Source organism: Cyprinodon variegatus, unplaced genomic scaffold (assembly GCF_000732505.1).
Source record: "Cyprinodon variegatus isolate N-32 unplaced genomic scaffold, C_variegatus-1.0 Scaffold154, whole genome shotgun sequence".
Classification (NCBI taxonomy): domain Eukaryota; kingdom Metazoa; phylum Chordata; class Actinopteri; order Cyprinodontiformes; family Cyprinodontidae; genus Cyprinodon; species Cyprinodon variegatus.
In genome coordinates this window covers 1108820-1128845 of record NW_015150607.1, presented here as the reverse complement: position 1 = coordinate 1128845, position 20026 = coordinate 1108820, and the positions used below count along the sequence as shown (strand labels likewise).

The following is a 20026-nucleotide window of genomic DNA, read 5'->3' as shown; positions in this document are numbered from 1 at the left end:
TCTAAAATTATTATTTCTATATATATATATATATTTTTTTTTTTATTATTTTTTTTTTTTGAATGCAGTTTCTGTTAAGGTTATAGTGTGACAGAAAAGGGTGGTTTAACAGATGAGTAAAACAAGCCATCTATTTTAATGTCAGTTAGAAAAAGAAGAAGGATTATTTTTCTAACATCGATCCTGCAGCCCTGACTCATCTTCCAAACAGTCACACCTTGGGAAATGTGACCAGAACAAGCCATATAGCATAATAATAGGCATGTTTGGATCGTCAATCAACAATGACCCGAAACATGAGCTGAGTAGAGGGTTAAGCCAGAGGCTCTTGTGTCATAAATAACATGATTAAAATACTACTTTTCGTATTATATTCTGGCTACAACCTATTAGCCTGTTTCTTTCAACTGTGTTTAGAAATGAAAAAGCCAAAACTGTTTGGAAAAACAGGAGACGTTCATTTTCCTTCTGCTTTAAATATTCTCAAGTGCTGCATGACAGCAAATCTTTACCACCATTGTGCTGGGAAAAAACACCAATACCCATGATTCAGCACAGTAAACTGTATACGCAACCTACCATTCCTGCTTTCTGTAATCTGATTGCAGTTTGTTTGGAGAATTACAGCTGTCTTATATTAGGTTATTCATAACTAGCTGTTCATTGGAAAGTTCGTTTTTTTAACTTTTTAATTAAAAACAGCTGTAGTAAACTATATAAAAGTATGGATGGTAAATCTAAAAAAGCATCATAGGCAAAATGCCAAAGCAAAAAATGCCAAGTGAAGTCATTAATGCTGAGCCTTTTATCATTATCAATTAGACTATTAAGTTCACTTATTCTTCATAATTTTGGTAGGTCTTAGATTAAAATTATAACAGCCTAAAAAATATCTGAACTGTAACTCCTGGTTAGCCTTTCTACAGGCTTTGATTAGCATGTCCCACTTTATGAAGGCACAATTAGAGGAACAATGAAGATTTATTGCTTAGAGCTACTGGGAAGAATGCCTATTCTCTCTAAAATTAATTAAGTTATATCCCTTATTTTTGTAGTTTTTCATCTAAATGAAGCACATAACTTCCCAAACATCTCTTTAGGACTGATGTTGAGATGTTTAGCCTGTGCTCGAAGCACTGTGTTCAGTGTGTTCACCCAGTTACCTTATAATATCAGCCATGTTCAGAGGATCTAGGCTAGGCTGATCTAGGCCTGTTTTAAAAATTCAGTCACCTGAGCAGCTTGCAGTCATGTAATCAACCATGAACTCCTTTATAATTTTGTATTCTTGAGAATTTATCAGCTTGGCTGAAAAGCAGAAAAAACTTATATAAACGGTTGGTATAATATAGTATTCTAAAGTATTTTTTGCTAAAGGTTGTGTAACATTTTTTTTCACCCATATTTTTCTGTTGGCTTCACCTTCGTTAAATGAATTATAGCTGTATAAAATATTGTGTTAGATTGAAATAGTTCTGGAAAGGTTATAAAGAGAAGATACAATTCAAGTTTTTTTAAGGCATCTCTCAAACTATGATGTAAACTTTACACTGATTGTTCTTACAAATCTGAGTCCCCTTTTTTTGTGTAATTGCCTCTCAAGAACCTCATTTTGGTTTCTGCGTTTGCTTCATTTAAACTTTAATTCGGAGATCCATGTATTCAGATTTGTTTAAAATGAGTCTTACCAGACATTAAACAGATGTTTCATAATGGCACCTCTTATAAGTCTGGGATAAATCTAAGTTTTTTTAAAAGTCTTTCAATATTTTCAAATAGAGTAGCAGGATATTAGAACTGGTCATTTGAAGAAGGCATTTTTCAGAGGTCTCTGATGTGAGAGGTTAGAGGCCTCCGAGGTTTTAGCGTCACTGTTTATCAGAGCTATAAGCCTTGCCCGCTCTGCTCTTGGCCACAATTAGCAGCACATAAACAAACACACACATGACAGAGCAGGCTCGCCTTTGCGCAACAGGAATTCCAATCAGAGCCAACTTCCACAAAATCACTGAGTTTTCGGCCCTGTTAAGATGCATGTCTTTGATCTTTGAAGAAATTCTGCTGCCTTGTCGGTTTTTCTCTCCTCTAGCTCTGTAGATGTTGGGTAGTTTTACATTTTTTTTTATAGATTAATTCAAGCAACTGTCTCTGAAATGTTTCAGTTGTTTTTCATTGGGTGTTTAGTGTCTGTAGCAGCAACTTAAGCTTTTGGCCATCCATTTATTCAGGCAGATGTTTTTGTTGTTTTTTTATTCCTCCTGCACTGCGTCTTAGAGTAGCTCCTAGCTGGCAAAGACAGATCATTCCTGCAGATTTGTGTCGTTATTTTCCAGAGTCGCCCTCTCTGGCACACTAATTAAAATTATAAGTTGACTTTATAGATAACCTGGCAAAGATTACCCCTGCTGGCATTTTACATGACAGATGAGTGGTAAAAAATAGCTTCTGGTGGTCTGGGCAGCAGAGAGAGACAGAGCAGGCTGAGGTCAGAGGAAGTGCAGACTCTGACTGAATTTTTATGTCACACTCGCTTCCCTTGTACTACAAATACTTAACTGCTAAACGAGATCTGACTTAATTTTATTCCTAACATGTATGAAAAACATACTGTACTGAGCAGTACTGTTCATAAATGACCTAAAATGGGTGTTCCACTAATGATTTTACAATAAAGTCAATAAAAACATTGATAAAAGCTTTGCTAATTTGCTAAATAAAAAATGAAAGAGGAAAAATACACCACCAGTGAGGTAACTTTGTTTTATTCCTACTGATCATGTTTTCAGGTGGAAATGTTTACTGAAGATTTGAATAACGTTAAGATGGAGGTTTGGTATGACTTTTTGATAGCAGGTTTTTAGGTGCAGGTCCAGGACAACATTTGCAAAAAAAAAAAAAAAAACTGTCAATCTCCTCTTTCATGAAGGCTGTGTTGCTTTAAATGTCATGACATCTAAAGACTGATATTTGAGGTTTTTTTTTTTTTGTTGGACTCATGGCATAGAGCAGATATCATGACTCAGAGACATACCTTTGGTAGCCAATGCTTTTGCAACCTTTGAATATAATACATAGGCAATGTTTTGTTGTTGCTTTTTTTTTTTTTTTTTTTAATGACCAGGTAAATTGCTAGTGGAGGTCACGGCCACGCTAAGCTCAGATATCTAAAGTCATTGTTGACTTTAGATATCTGATATTGATTTAGATATATGTGAAAAGTAAGTCTCGAAGTGATGCTTATTGTGTTATTTTTATTCCAAAACATGTCAGAACTGCATTTGGAAACTTAATATGTATCAAAGGTTCTCTTTTTTCATCTTTCTTTTAGCTATCCTTTCAATATTTAAAACTATTAGGCTTTCACGTGGAGAATTAACAGATTGTAGGTTTTTTACCACACCTCAAAGATGTTTTGAATGTAACTTAGAGACTCTTTTAGTATGCTATTCAAAAAATAGCATTTTTAAATAAGCAAACACACTGAGACAGAAATATATATTTTTTTTAAAACCTGCTGGAAATATAACAAAAGTTTCTTGCCAGCTGTGCAGGCAAATCAGAAGAATAAATACCTGGCAGCTGGAAGAGCTTGGTCGATATATTCAAGTAACCTTGGAGTATTATAAAACAATCTTCCCATTATAGAATAATAAAAGTTATTATGGTCCCATATAATAATAGATGTTACAGACTGGGAGTACAGCCTGAGGCCGGTGCACAGAGCTGTGGAGAAATCATTTTAAATCGATCCACAACATTCAAGGTGAAACAATGTTGGGATGTTGATCTATAGTGTGCGGGCGTGTAGATGTGTGTGTGTGTGTGTGGGTATGTACCTGTCTAGCCATCGGAGTGAGGACCATTTTTCCAATTTCACCATCACAATGAGGACAAGTTGTTGTAAAGTGAGGACATTTCGCTGGACCTTACATGCTATTTTGCTAGTGGTTAGGTTTAGGGCAACATTGTCAATTTGGTTAGGGTTAGGATGAGGAATGCATTGGTAATGGTTAGGTTTAGAGTTAGTTTTAGGGTTAGGGCATAGAAAGAGGTGAAAATGACTGAAAATCAATGGAAGTCAATGGGAATAAACACATGGTCCTCACCACATATAGCACTGGTCACTTTGTTGTTGTTTGCAGAGAAGACTGGGAGGGATTGCCCCATGGAAAATGCACAAAAGATGATCTTGTTTGTTTACCGGTTCTCACAATGGTACCAGTTATAGACAGGATCATTATTCAATTGGTCAACCCAAAGGCTCTTTCATAGTTCTTCTTTCCTCTCTTTCTGGCTTGTTTTTTTTTTCTTGTTTTATGTCCTCATCATTTACTGAGACGTGTTAAATCTTTAAGTCATCAGTGAGACACCTTAGCATGTAGGACTGTATGACTGCCTCTAAAATGAGCTGATAAAGCTAAGTGAGCATTAGGAAGGGAGAAAGGAGCAAAATGAATGAGATCTCTTGAAGTATGCATATTAATAAGAGCCTTAATACCATCATGCAGTAATGTGACTCACCGTATGCAAAATGCAAAGGACTATCATTTAAGAACCCCAGAATTACATATTCTCTACAAGAATTTCTGGGGCAGATTTGCACACGTCAACCTAGACTATCATTACTTTAAATATTCAAATTGTTATCTGCACAAAAGGAACTGGTTTTATAGGCATTTCTGTTATTAGTCATGATTATTTTATTAAACTAGTTTTATTTTAATCAGTTGTACATAGCCAGCTGTAATAGGTTGTTTCTTTTAGTGTGCTGTGATTTATTCTACAGTGGTGATAACCAGAAAGTATTATGGGCTGCTTTGAATCGTGGAAGTGCATAAGAAAAATGCACTTGTAGATTTCACATTTCATATTTTTATTATTACATTTTTTGTTGTGTATTTTTACCATCAATATGACTAAACGTTAATATTTTAATATTATGTGCTCCACTTCAAATCCGCATTTAATGTTTTAAATTAGTGCATTGGCTTTGCTAGAAAACTCAGTAGCTTTAAAGTTCTGTACAAATAACAGCATACGTATTTCCCATGAAGTCGAGTAGCTTATATGTAATTCTGCAAACCCTTTAACCAGACTTACAGTAAGGTTCTTAATGTTGATGTTTCCATCCTGCCATGGTACCTACACCATAGCCATTTTTGATTTTAGCACCTTTTTATGATGATTCAAATATGGGAGCATTTTTCATACTTTACAGAGAAATGGAATCTCTTTTCTGTTGGGATTTTATTGTTTATTTTATTATTTGAATTTCTCAGTGTTGTTAAAATTCATCACGCATTTCTATAGATTTGCTAGGAAAACGGTTGTTAGTCAGTTCTCCACTGACTTGCCTATACTCACTGTGAGCTATAGGCAGAGAAGCTAAATCAAACAGCTTTAAAGGGGCAGCTCAACATACAGTATTATGGGCTCTTAAATCAGGGGGAGTGATTTGTAATCTGTTCTTTCGTGTTTCCTATTTGTCCAAGCAATTTTGTTAAAGGCCTAAATCTACGGTGAACTCTCTCTGTTTTCCTGTTTTGTTTTTTGGTTGCCTAGAGAAAATCAGATTGTGCTCCAGCAGGCGAGATTTGAGTGCACTTTGAAAGCATTTCTCAAAATCTGTATAAAGTCCAGCTGAATTATAGCCTCCAAGCTGTGATCCGGTGGCTTCATTATGGCTGAATTTTATATGTCATAGCCCTCTCCTTTTATCTGGAGGTAAATATTTAGCAAGTGAGCGTACAACGGGGGATTATTTTAAGCTGCATCCTTTTGCTTTCTGTTTGTTTGTTTCAGCTGAATTCTATCCAGTTTTTTCGCTCTGTCAGAAGCTGAGCAAATGTAATCTGGTTGAGGGCATGACCACGCTGCCAACTGTTGCAGCCACTGCTGCCAGACTTGCTCCAAGATTACGCCCAAAAGCATTTTATGTAATGCTTGTTGAAATATGCGTTTCAATTTAATATTTCAGCATTGTAAAAAAAACTTTTGCTCATACTTATTCATGATTAGGTATTAATTTTCCTGCAGATAGAGGAGATATTGTTTGCTTTTAAGCAGAAATGCAAGTGTAAAAATATCAACAGCGAAAAGGTATCTTTTCCCACCACACCTCACAGTTATCCGGCAAATATTCCTTTAGATCCTGCCTTGACTTAATGATTATGTGTCTGAAAGAGGAAAGGCAGCAGTTATCAGAAAGGAAGGTCAGTATTGATCCTGCTGTTGTAAAGATTGTTAAATTGATTTATGAACAATTTACACAAGTGCTGCTGTTCCTGCTTTTCATAAGTGTAAGACAAGAGCGTTGTTTTACAAAGGGTGTCGAAACAGTGATTCCTGACAGGGAGCAAATTTACTACAAGAGTAGCAGAGACGGTGCTGCAGTCAAACCATCTTGGTCACAAGTCTAGAAGAATCAGAAATCACACATCTTTGTTCCCCAACGTTGTTTTTGTACCTAAAGAAACAAGGATTTCAGCTCAACAATAATGAACAGAAAACTCAGACGTCCTTCCTGTTGCAGTTGATGCAAACATCCGACTTGAATGTAATAATTTGTTGCTTTATTTATCATTTATACATTCAATTCATAACTAAAAGAATTGGATTATTTTATTCATGCAGGATAAAGGAAAATACAAATAACAGCTAAAACATATTCCCCCATCATTAGCAGGTTTCTGACACAAATTTAGATGCATATTGTATTACTTTTTCTGTTGTTGTTTTTAGGTAGTTTTTTATTTATTTATAGAGTTTGTTTAAAGGTCACAGCTATAAATTTTAATCAAGACAATAAATGGAAAAGAAATAATACAGCCACAAAACCATAAGATTGGTTCAAAGTAAATTTATTTATTATACTGAAATATGTATATATAGAATATAAATTGTTTTTATAATCTGATCCAAAATATATCAGTATTTATTTATGGTTATAATGCCAACAGACATGAAAGGATTCTGCAACAATATAAATACTAGGTTAAAATGGAGCTCAGATGTTCCCAGATCCTAGCAACTTCTTTTTGGTAATTGCTATGACTATGTAATAACTATGACTAAAAGCTATTGATATGCAAAAAAAAACCTTGAAACCTGCTTAGATGCATTCAACTAAATATCAATGGCGTAAAAAGAAATAACTGCCATCATTAAATGGGATTTTTTTTTTTTTTTTTACTTTATTGTGTTGGCCCTTCTTTTTGTGAATTTGTTTTGATTCAGCCAAACTGGATAGTTTGAAAGCGGCAAAAAGGTCCTTTTAAGGTTTTACTTCAAAGGTTTAAACCATCGATAATGGTTTGTCCGCACTATTTTTTTTTTTTTTAATTAAACATTGACCTTAATTGAGACAAGTTAGGCTTGCAGATTCATCATTGTTATGTTTTCTTTTTTTGTTGGTAATGGCTCTCAATGTTACTTGAGTCTTATAATGTTTCCAAATGTCTTTATATTGCAACATTATTTTGCTCCACCAACATGACTGAAAACTTTTATAATCCTTTTAAATTAGACCGAACTCAATGCAATACTTCTGAACCTTTACACATTAGTGCACTTTTGCACATTTATTTATTTTTTTTAACTGGTCTTCCTCTCCTCCTTTACTATTTACATGATGATCATTGCTGCACTTTAAATGGTAATGTTCATTTCAATCTTGTAAGCTGAAAGCAACATAATTTCATTTCGTAAACATTCTGTGTATACAAAATGACAATAAAGCTAAGTCTAAATCAAATATTTCTGGAGATTTAGGTATATAAAACCAGTATCTATTATTTTTTATTTTCATTATTTTTATGCATTTTTTTTTCTGTATACTAATGAGGATTTCATATTTACATCTTACCAAAACTGTATGTGCCTTATTTTTTGTAAAATAAAGCCTTTTATCTGACATTTCTGTCTGTATTTCCTTCCTTTTATTTTTGGTAGACCAAACCAGTTGCATTTGCTGTTCGCACAAATGTCAGCTACAGTCCCAGTCATGACGACGATGTCCCTGTGCCCGGCATGGCGATCTCCTTTGAGGCCAAGGACTTCCTCCATGTCAAAGAGGTGACTAACATTACAAAAGATATTTTTTAATGATCATAAGAATACTCATATCATATATTTTGTTGATGATCATAAGAATGACCAGCATAACTCTATGTTATATTGTTTTGACAGAAATTCAATAACGACTGGTGGATAGGACGTCTGGTGAAAGAAGGCTGTGAAATTGGCTTTATTCCCAGTCCAGTGAAGTTGGAAAACACTCGCATCCTCCAGGAGCAGAGAGCCAAACAGGGCAAGTTTCACTCCAGGTACAAAAAACTGCTCCTCTCTACATGATTTTGATTGTTGGCCACAAAACCCTTTAAAATAAATGGTAAAAATTTAATTTCGTCTTTAGTTCTCGCTAGATGATTAAAATCTGTTGTTTCAGCAAACTAGGAGCGAACTCATCATCTAGTTTAGGTGAAGTGGTTTCAAACTCCAGGAAGTCTACTCCTCCTTCATCTGGTAAGTAGCTTTGTAAGAAAAACATTTCTCTTCTGTTCATTTTTAACCACGATTTATAAAGTGAAATCTAACAACAGGTAAGGGACCATTTTTGACTGATATTCAGTGATATGTGTCATTTTCATTGTTTCATTTAGTAGTATCTGTAGTCAGTGTGACCTGCCAGCTGTGATGACCTCTGTGTGATGTTTTTCATGTCTGTGTGTGTCAATAGCTGTTGACATAGACACCACAGGTTTAGACCCAGAAGAAAATGAGCCCCCGGTCAACCTGCGCTCCCCTAAAACCAGTCCAAACACTGTTATATCACCCCTAGCAAAAGAGAAACGTATGCCCTTCTTTAAGAAGGTAAACTCTAGAGCACCTCACTGCGTCTTCTTCTCTGCCCGCCTGCTATGACTAAAACTCCTGTGGCCACTAGGCCTCTCTCAACGCCTACCCCGGCTTGTTTGTCAGCACCAGTTTCCCTGTCGTCCCACGACGTGCACTCCGCTGTTAGCATGCCTGCCTGATCTTAACCTCTCTCTCTTTCCCTCTTCCGTCCAACCACAGCTAAGCAGAAGCAAAAGTCGGTAAGTTTTGGTGTTCAGAAAAACATGACAGCAGGACCTAAGGAGGAACCTCCTGAACTAATCTGTTTAAACTCTGCATTTCCTAACAAGATATTTCCCCTCTTTACTTCACTCTTGCCCTTCTCATTGTTTGGCTCTGTGTTTTGTACGTGATCCTGTAATCTGGACTTATTGGGACCTCAGTCTGAGATTTTTTTTTTTATTAGTATAAGTGAATGTAAGCCACATCATTTATTATCTCTTTATTAACCTTAATATCCCAACACAACGAGATGTTGGTAAAAATGTGGAACTAATTAATTTGCACTGTGGAAAGTAAAACCATTGCATTGATCAGAACAGTAAAAAACACTGATGATACTTTGGTTGGATCTGCACCAGGGTACATCACAGAAGAAGCCCATTTTAGATAATGGTGACAACCTGTTTCCCATAATAGAATATTTCATGTAGTAGAACCAACAGTACAATATCATTTAGTAGGAGAGAGATTTAAAGCTGGTAAACGGGGCTTCACCATATTAGAAAACCCAGAAATGCCAGAAACTAGAGCATTGGAACCAGAATTCAGACAGACAGACTGAAATAATTTAGAATAGCATTTATTGACTGCTTGACGAATCTGCGACTCAGCAGCTAGAACAACAAAGCTGGAGTCTTTGTAGAGGAGAAAACACAGGTTAGTGACAACGTAACTCTGAGAGAGGACGATAACGAGTGTGTGAGTTACCAATCTGGTTATAAAGTTTAGTCTGAGCCCAGAGGAAGGAGTGGATTCCAGCCAGATGACTCTCCACAGCACATGGCGGACGCCGCTCAGAGAATTCCAGGAGCCAAAGCCAAACGGCTGCTGAATTGGCTGACGAGCAGGAGTCAAAAGATGAGAGGGAGCAGGGGATTCCAGAAGGAGAAGCCAAAGCCGGTGTCGATGAGGCAAACAGAAGTATAGGCCAGAAGATAAGAGATCCAAAGAGGTACCGTAGGGAAATCCAAGCTGGGGTCAGAAGACAAATCCAAGGTCGTAAGCAGGCAGAATCCAAAGGAAATCCAGAGACACGTCAGGCAAACAGGTCAGAACAGGGGCAGGCAATCTCAGAACTCCAAGGGCCGAAATTAGTCAGAATCAGGTTATCAACACAAACAAACTAGAGAACTGTCATCTACAGCTTGAATAATCTGGCACTGATGGCTGGGAGCAAACAGTTTTTAAAAAAGCTGGAACAGGTGGATATGATGAGTGGTAATGAGGAACTGGGCGGAGCTAGGCAGGTGGATAAAATGAACCATTAGTCCAGTCACCAGTGCCAAGATCATGACAAGCTATGATGGTATAAAGTGTGAAATATGGGTAGTTTCTTATTTTTTCTCTTTCCCCTGTGTGCTTCCGGCTCTTTGTGACATAAGGTTTTTGGGAAATGTCAGTCTTAGCAATTTATCATTAGACTGTCCAGCTAGCTAGATATTAACTTAGCCTTTACAATGCAAGCTAATAACTCTAAAAAAAATTAGAGCCAATGAAGACTACACTCCAAACAGTCCTTTGTCATTCTCAGTTTGATGTTAAGCACCTGATTACAACGTATTACAAGGATTTACTTAATCTACCAGAAGTTTTTCACCATAACCACATTGTTTTATGATAGCCTAGTTGTAGCTACCAGAAGTATTCATCAGTTCCCACAACATCCCCAGGGAAGCCTGGTGAGGTGGAAAAAACATTTAGAGGTGGGTTGATGAGTAAGAGAGGATGATGGACCGTGATAAAAAAAGTCACAGGTAATCCACTGAAACCATTATTAGAGCGACAGACAAAGGCCAGAGAATGACAGAGAACATGGCTGCATGGGGAACGAAGAGTCCTTCAGATGAGGTTTTTGCTTTTCAGCTGCCCTCAGAGTTCATGTGAAATCACAAACTAATTTTGCTTTAGGGGATACTTAAGTGGGGTAAAGATACATCTTCATAGGCTAAAGGTGTAAAAGTAAACATACAATTTCAAATGAAAACATTTAGCTTTATAAATGAAATTTTGATTAATTATACGGTTTGGACAGGTATACATTTATTTGTGTGTGTGTGTATGCCTTTTATGCTTTATTCCTTGATCCTTTATCTAAACCAGTTTTTAATGTGGAGCTTGAGAGCAGCCAACTGAGTGGTACAAGTCGGGCCGTCAGCAATGCCAAGATGCAGATGGACATATATAGCATTGATGCCTGTATTCTTTTTTAAATTTAACACACAGAATAGAGGTATTACAGCAGTCAAACTTTGCATCAAATTACCCCCAATTTAATAAGACTAAATCAGAACAAATGTGAATCATATTATTGTTGCAGAGTTTGAAGTAGGGATGATTAATGTTAATTCAGATGCTAAAAAAACTGTAAAATACAAATTTGGTGCACTTTCATATAAGAAGCCTGACTTTAACGCTGAGCTATTTAAAGACTCTGGGTTGATAAAATTTCGTGGATGAAGTGAAACTAAAGGTTATGCTTTTCCTCCTAGTCCACTTTAAAATTCAGGGGCTTTATATAAAACTTAATCATCTCCATTCCACTCAGTATTTTTTGTTTGCTGCTTTAATGGGTGTTAAAAAAAAAAAATAATTGAAACATTTTTTTCACTTTAGGAAAATTGACTCTTACAAAATCACACCAACAACTTTCTTTTTGTAATTGTAAGGAGGCACAATGTTTTTTGTTTTTTTTGTGTGAGAAATATTAATAAGACTATATCAAGGCTAAATTTTTACCTGATATTCTATTAAGAGTTTTATGGAGAACAGAAAACAACAGAAAATATATATAATATATAATATAATTTGATGCTTTGTTAATTTTAAAATCTGTTAAATTATATTGTTGTTTTAGATACCAATGCTCTGTCCCTCTCTTAAAACTAAAAGCGAAAAATCGGGATTTAATAATTATAATCTGCATCATAATCTAGGCAGTTACACGTATTTAAATAGAGTTCAAAGGTCTAATTTTCATGGATTTTTTGTTTTTAGAGAGAGAATTTCTACAGATGTTGAGGGGAAAAACTTTCCTTTAACATTTACAAGATAACTAAATGGTAGACAATAACCAGATGATAGACTGGTTAATAAGAGAGACTTTACTAAATCAAGTGGGTGTCTACCCTGATATCAGTGTGCAGCACATCTAAATGCTTATCTCAAACTCCTCAGACAGAGATCCCAGTTTGTCCCATCTACGGTGAGTTTGTTTTTCTAGCCGTGTCCTCTGTTGATCTTCAGTCTCTGACTAACCTTTCCACCATGATGGCTCTCTCCTTTTTTTCTCTCTGTTTTCAATAACAGGGACCATGACACACTGTGATCAGTCTTAAATTATATTTTTATGTATTCCAAAAAGCAGTTGCATTGTTAAAACCTGAATGAACTGATTCATCTTATTAGATGCCTGCTCATATTTTGTCAGGCTAACTGAGACGTTCTGTGTCATGGTTCTGAAAAGTTCTGGTGTTCTTTTCTTTGTTTTTTTGGTTGTTGTTGTTTTTAGCTTTGCTTAATATTAATTAAACGCTCCATAATTTGTGAGGTTGTACCTCTTTCGATAAAACTGAAAGAAAAATCCTTCCTGTGTTTTTCTAAAGACGGAACACATTCCTCCATACGACGTTGTGCCTTCCATGCGACCCGTAGTTCTAGTTGGACCGTCTCTGAAGGGCTACGAGGTGCAGCAATGCTTTGTCTATGTAATATTTCACATCATTATTGTGGAAAAACTTTCCTCTTCATTCACTCTTTTGAATCTCCTGCCAACAGGTGACAGACATGATGCAAAAAGCACTGTTTGACTTCCTGAAACACAGATTTGAAGGAAGGTGAGTTCCTTCAATTCAGAAAAAGCGCAAGGATCTAATTTCCTCTCTCCATGTCTATAGGCTGGTATTTATCAGTCCCCTGAGGTTAGAGAAGGGAGTGTGTAACAAGTTTGTTTGGCCGAGGGATGTGTGCTGCCGCTTTAAATAGGCTCTCTCCATGTCCTTAATAGGCCATATGAGCCCTGGAGCAGAGCAGGGTTCTTCTTATTCAATGCTGAAGCCATAAAGTTACTTAAGATCAGCTCAAGCTGCCAGCAGCATCAAATAATGCTGCTTATTTGAGTGTAATCTTGCAGTCGATGTCATTTGCCCATTGTTTCTGCTTTGCGGTTTGTTTTTCTTATTTTTTCCTTAAATACAAGAAATTTACATTATTTGGAAATAACCTGAAAATGAAACGAAGATTTTTGAAGACCTTACTGCAGATAATTTACCCTCTGTCCATTGTGTAACACACGCCAATCATTTATTTCATTCATCATGCTCGTACTTTTTCAGAATTTCAATCACCCGTGTCACGGCGGACATCTCACTGGCCAAACGCTCGGTACTGAACAATCCCAGCAAGCACGCCATCATCGAGCGCTCCAACACACGCTCCAACTTGGGTAAGTTTGCCCTAAATCAGCCTGGGAACATCTGGGTTCCTTGATTGATAATGTTTCTAAAGAGAACGGTTGACGCAGAAATAGAAGGAAGCAATTATACAAACTCTCGACAATGGTAAAGATAACCCCAAAAGCTTTCCGTGGCCTTTGCTGGCTACCCTTTGTTGGAGAATGAAAAAGTGAGCATAGAAGTACGATAACAAGCTCTACATCTGCTCTGATATGACTGAGGTTGATTAGAGTTTAGATGTGATTAGAATGAAAGGGATTCCTGAGTGAAATAGAGGCGACGAAAGCTAATCTCAGCTATTTATCGCCAGAAGCATCAGTCAGCAGCTACAGCAGCACTAGGAGCTCCTGCCAAAGTGAATAATGGAAGCAAAAACATGTCATTATATGAAGTATTTTTTAAAGATCTTGACATTTAGAGAGCCACAACAATGTATGATGAAGATGATGATTTGGCTATTTTCCTTTTTTTTTTTTTTTAAGCACCTATAATAGTTCTTCTAACTGAACATGACATAAATTATACTGAATGCAAATGATTGTATTTACTTTATGTTTGATGAGTCCCACATGAGATCTATTTAGCCGTCTCACTAACAGAAATATCCCTCTCGTTATGAAATAATTGAATAAAATGTGATGGTAGTTTAAAAGAAAACCTATGGAAGATTAAACAAATGATTTGTGGAAAAAACATTTTAGTGAAAATGAGAGGGATTACTTTTCTGCTTTGGTTTGTTTTGTCAGAAAAAAAGACTTTTTGAAGGAGCCGTGGTTCCTACAGTTAGGTTTGAAACTTTTTTTTATGTGTGTTCACTTCAGGTTTAGTTATTGCTACACAGTTTAAACTTTAACGTCCCTCTTTATGTGTTTTTGCAAGATGAATCTCGGATGTTTTAATCTCATGTTGGAGGATGTCATTACTGTTCTCAGTCTTTGTTTACTGGGCTGCTTAGAAAAGTCAAAACTGATTTGAATATTCTTTTAGTCGGATATAGCAAGACCAAGGCATAGTATTGTTTTTCTTTTACATTTGATTGTTTCTTATTTGAGTAACAGTTCATACACGTGCACACACAGGCTAAAATAATAATTATAATAATAATAGCAAGAATAGAATAGAATAGAATAGAAAATCCTTTTTTTGTCCCATAATGGGGAAATTCTGGTGTTTACAGCAGCAAAAATATTATAGAAAAAAATGAACACATAAATTTGGACCTTAGCAAAAATGTATAAGAATAACATAACAATATAAAAACTGCACCTGGAGAATAAAATAACCAATATAGGGCTATGAAGATTTTTATAGTAATGAAAATTTGAAAAAGGCAGAAACATCAGAGATGTAGAAAGTTAAAGCAGCATGATATATAACTGACTAAGGTAGAAACTGTGCAAAATTGGCATGAATGTAACAACTTATTGAGGTTTTTGGGAACAGTGGTGATTATACCGTAAAAATTCAAAAAATATCCACTGGACTTGGTTTTCAAGATTTGAAGACGTTTCGCCACCTCTCCAGGAAGCTTTCTCAATTCAAATGTCTGGACCCGCAGTGAGTTTGAGTCTCACTGCGGGTCCAGACATTTGAATTGAGAAAGCTTCCTGGAGAGGTGGCGAAACGTCTTCAAATCTTGAAAACCAAGTCCAGTGGATATTTTTTGAATTTTTACGGAATGACTATGACCTGGATGACTGAGAACCTTCATCAGCAGTGGTGATTATAGAACCCTACAGCTGCTGGGAGGAAGGATCTTTGATAAAGTCTTTCTTATTATTTGAAAAAAAACTTCAGAAAGTGTGGGAATTTTGACATGTTAAAGTGTATAGACCTGAGCTCAGTGTTAAGCAGAAACCCAACCTCCCGAAGTTTTTAACACTCATGTCTTATGTTTTGCATATGGCACTGTCCTTAAACCAAAGCCAACCACACAGCTGGCATGATGCAAAGTTTTTTCCAGTTCTAAAAGGCCTCTCATCCTTTTAGCTGAAGTTCAAAGTGAGATTGAGCGCATATTCGAACTGGCTCGTACGCTGCAGCTGGTGGTTCTGGACGCCGACACAATCAACCATCCTTCTCAGCTGGGGAAGACGTCCCTCGCCCCCATCATTGTCTACGTGAAAATCACCTCCCCCAAGGTGAGACAAAAAGCAGCACAATAATGACATTCCTGCAGGTATCCTTTTGTCTTCCCGGAGCTTGGCTGCTCCCCGGCTATAATCTAAAACGCTTGTCAGACGGGAACGACAATATGTGAGAAAAAATTTATGGGAGCACTGAATCATCTCTCTGACCTTCAGCAAGTGTTAAAAATAAAGTCTCCTGATTTAGAATTGATTGAGAAGAGGCATGTGAATATAGTGAAAAAGCAGACACTACTAAAGATGTGAAAGATGCAGCTCTAAATCTTTGGATGACGTTCACAGCAAGATGTAATGCATTTCTTTGATCTATCCTCTCACTCACTGGAGAAAAGGAATGAAAGTTGTCTTATTTGGCAGATTTAATTAGGTTACAAACAGCAAGCATAAGAGTATTCAAACCAATAACTTATGCATTATCAGTTCAACTCATGTCAATTATCAAAAGGGGAAAATAATCCTACTTTGATGTAGAGCAACTTTGAAATGTAATGAAGCAGAATAGAACATAACACTTTTGCCCAAACAAAGTGTTGGTTTTAGTTAAGTTTTGTCCTCCATCCTCCTTTGCCCTCAGGTGCTGCAGCGCCTCATCAAGTCCAGAGGAAAGTCTCAGGCCAAACACCTGAATGTCCAGATGGTGGCTGCTGACAAGTTGGCGCAGTGTCCTTCTGTGAGTAGAGGGTGATCTTTCCTGGTGGGAATTATTTTCAGTTAAATGCCTTTTGGCTCTAAATTTAATGGGCTTTTTTTCTGCAGTTTTTATTTTTTTATTTTTGCTGAAAGCTTGTAGTTCTCGCCAGTTCTATTTCCACTCCTCATTAATCGGCTTAGTTATTATTTTAGAAAGTGAAGCGAGCATCCTCTGCTTGCGAAAGAGCAGGCCTAATTTAATTCAAATAACTCTGGGTGTCCTCAGGGAATCATCGTTCAAGGTTTGCCTGAGAGTTAGTCGCTGAAGTTGGGATATTTCATTCAGAGGGATGTTTGTTTAACATTAGCTGTGGCATTTTGTATTTATGAAAATCAGGATGAGTTTCTGCAGTCACACGTCTGTTTTTATCTTTAGATTTCTCACGACATGCAAATAGCCAATTTCTCAACATTACAGCTTGATATTTCTTGACCTGGTCAGGTCCTGCGTCTGTTTCATTTCCTTAATCTGGGACTGTCTCACTTCTCCCAGGAGATGTTTGATATCATCCTAGATGAGAACCAGCTGGAAGATGCATGTGAGCACATGGCTGATTACCTCGAAGCCTACTGGAGGAGTACTCATCCCACCAGCTCCAGCCCCCCAGACCCGGTGCTTACAAATCTACCCGCAGCGGCCCTGCCCAGCGCACCAACGCCAGCCTCTGGTGTCCAGGTATGGATGCTGAGGAGTCTACCACAGAAATGACAGTTCAGAAAAATAAAACTTTAAAGTTCAGTCTGAATTCAATTGTTTTAGAAAGGGCTTCTTTTTTTTTCTTTCTTTTTAGATGAATGGTCAGCTCTTAAAAAAAGATTTATATGATATACATGCGTAAAAAATCCCCTACAGTGGCCTTGCAAAAGCAATGAAACACCATCATGTTCTGTCATACTGCAGTTATATTTTCCATTTCATTTACAGGGGTTGTGATGGGATAGATCAGGGCACTGCAACCTTTAAAAATCCAAATTTCCAGCTGGATAAAAGTTGTTAAGAGAAGCAAATATTACATAACCTTTTCATGAAACAAAACTTATTTTTGTTAAATATCTTCTATAGAAAATCTGTTGCCATTTTGAACAACAGTTTATTTGTTACAGATACAGTTTATTTGTATATGTTTTAAAATAAGAGAAAACTGAAATGTTTAATAATAAAAAAGAAGTGTGGATTTTCTTATCTGGAATATTATTGATGGAAAATTATGTTTATCAACAAAACATACTTTCCAAGTTAAAGACAAAAAAAAATGAGATTGAAAAACATGTAAATTATTTTTTTTTATGTTATTCTGTTTTGAAATTGCAGTTAAAATATTTTTTTTAAAACCTGAAGCTTCTAAGACCGGTATTTTATTTTATTCAAGAAATGTTGCTCGGTTCTTATCATTTCAATTACATAAGAAAAGCCATTGTAGAGGCTCCAAAGAGCCACAGATTGCAGCTGTCTGACTACATCACCAACACATGGAGAGAAAGGAAAAGTGATGTCTGATTTTTTTTTTTTTTTTGATGGTAAATTAAAGAGATTTGTAGGCAAAGTTCAGATTTCTTGCTAAGTTAATACTTTTATATCTGAATCAAGTTGTTAACGGTGTTTGTGAATATCAGTTTCTAAATTACCACAGATTCTAAATTAAAGTGCTTTGACCGGCCCATAGTTCTACATACAGCTCTAGCTGTATGTTTATAGATGTCATCCTGCTGCCCCAGTTCAACATCTTTTACAGCCTTTAACAGGTTTATTTTCTAGCTTTGCCTCTTGTTAGATCCTTCCATTTTTCCCATACCTCTTGTTAACTTACCGACCCCTGTAGGTGGCTACTGAGAGGAAGGGACCACCAAGCCAGTTATCCTGAACCCAAGGGGGAGTCTTATGCCCAAAAATGGATAAATAAGGAATGTTAACCAGGCAAGGTTGCTAGATGGCCTAATTCCCACAGTATGATACTGCAACCACCATGTCCAGCTGTAGGGATTGCTTACTCGGGGTGATGTACAGCATTAATTTCCTGTCAACCTTATGAATTTTCATGGAGGACAAAAACATAAGCTAGCTTTGGTCTCATTAAAGTAGGGAATTTTATTTTACAGGTTCCTTTGTCTCCTACCAACTTCTCAGCTTTCATTCAACACTAGTTTTCTCAATTAATGGTCCCTAGAAATGTATAACAATAACGATAAGAGAAATGGCCACACCTAGATCTATGACATTAAATGGTAGAAAAAAGGTTTGTTTTTTGTAAACTAACAAAATGTGGAAAAGGAGTCTGAAAACATTTGCAGACACTGTAAACTCTTTGCTTTATTCATAGTCAATGTGTTGAAAAGTAGGTAGAGTCGCTTGTTCATGCTAAAGTCTTTACTAGTACACTATCTCCACACATTGCCATCTCATTGGGAAATGAAAGACTGAGAATGAGGACAATGCTGATGCTGATGAGGATCAGGAGTGAGGTTATATTTGCTTTTTTGGTAAGTTTGGCTATGCTGTGGGACTGAGTTGAGTGGTGCAGTGCAGTTAAAAACATTTCCTGAATTTGACAAAGTGTGGTGTTATGATCCATGCATGACATTAAAGTATTCTGTGCTGATGTGGATATGGTGAATGATGTCTTGTAAGCTTTTTTGTACGTTTTTATCATCTTTGTCCTTATTATAATGTGTCACTGCTTCCAGGGCAATGGTACAGAGCCGAAAGGGGAGAAGGCATTGGTGGAGAGGAAGGGGTCCAGAGAGGAGAACCAGCAGCATCATTATCACAAACACCACCACCACAACCATCACCAGAGCCAGGAGCAGGCAGACGTAGAGGCTGAGGGGGACAGCAATGAGGAGGAGCGCCCTTTAAGGACAGAGTCTGGTAAAAGAGCCCCACACATCCACCACAGGTCGTCCTCCACTAGGACTGAGCACCACAACAACCATCACCACCACCACCACCATCACCACCACAGCGGCAGAGCCAGGGGCCTCTCTCGGCAGGAGACTTTGGACTCTGAGACCCCCGAGAGTCGAGAGAGTCGCGAAAGCAAGGAATCTGCTCGCATTGAGTCGAGAGCTCCACAACGCCACGAGGACGACGAAGAGGAGGAGGACGACGAAGACGAGGAATTAGGGGAGGGGCATCCCCAGCAGCAGCGTCGACATGAGCCTTTGCCCCATCGGGACCACAACCACCATCACCACCACCACCATCATCGCAGCGGGGCGGACGAGGCCGGCCAGGGGCATCATCGTTCGAAAGAGCGTGAGCAGGACCACAACGAGCGCAACAAGCAGCGCTCTCACCACCACCGCCGCCAGGCCCGTGAACACCACCACCATCACTATGAGCGGGACAGGGAGAGAGACAGAGAGGGGGAAGTGGCTCCCAAAAGGAGAGGCGAGACAGGCGAGGCGTGGGCCAAAGACTCTCACATCCATCATTGACAGACCAAAGGCCTGCTGAAGCCCCTCTGGACTCCTCATTCCCCCATCATGCTGCTAAACTCTGAAGCATCCTGTTTCTCTTCCCATCTTTGTAAATGCTCTCACGTCTTTTACAGGATTTTGACTACATAGATGTGAACATAAATCATATATATATATATATATATATATATATATATATATATA

General features: G+C 37.4%; 1 protein-coding gene across 6 annotated transcripts in view; it reads left to right on the top strand.

The window, feature by feature from the left end:
* Window positions 1-19982, top strand: part of cacnb2 (calcium channel, voltage-dependent, beta 2 subunit) — a 90370-nt gene extending 70388 nt beyond the window's left edge. For 4 of the 6 annotated variants that reach the window (XM_015377483.1, XM_015377486.1, XM_015377487.1 and 1 more), the window contains 11 exons: window positions 7951-8073; window positions 8188-8324; window positions 8447-8523; window positions 8738-8871; window positions 12720-12800; window positions 12892-12950; window positions 13449-13558; window positions 15558-15709; window positions 16290-16385; window positions 16899-17081; window positions 19088-19982. In XM_015377483.1, the coding sequence (XP_015232969.1) occupies window positions 7951-8073; window positions 8188-8324; window positions 8447-8523; window positions 8738-8871; window positions 12720-12800; window positions 12892-12950; window positions 13449-13558; window positions 15558-15709; window positions 16290-16385; window positions 16899-17081; window positions 19088-19840 (1905 nt within the window). In that variant the 3' untranslated portion in view covers window positions 19841-19982. Of the gene's footprint in view, window positions 1-7950; window positions 8074-8187; window positions 8325-8446; window positions 8524-8737; window positions 8872-9075; window positions 9096-12719; window positions 12801-12891; window positions 12951-13448; window positions 13559-15557; window positions 15710-16289; window positions 16386-16898; window positions 17082-19087 lie in introns of all 6 variants that reach the window. The other 2 variants (XM_015377485.1, XM_015377489.1) reach the window with 1 other exon arrangement.
* Window positions 19983-20026: the final 44 nt, after the last annotated feature.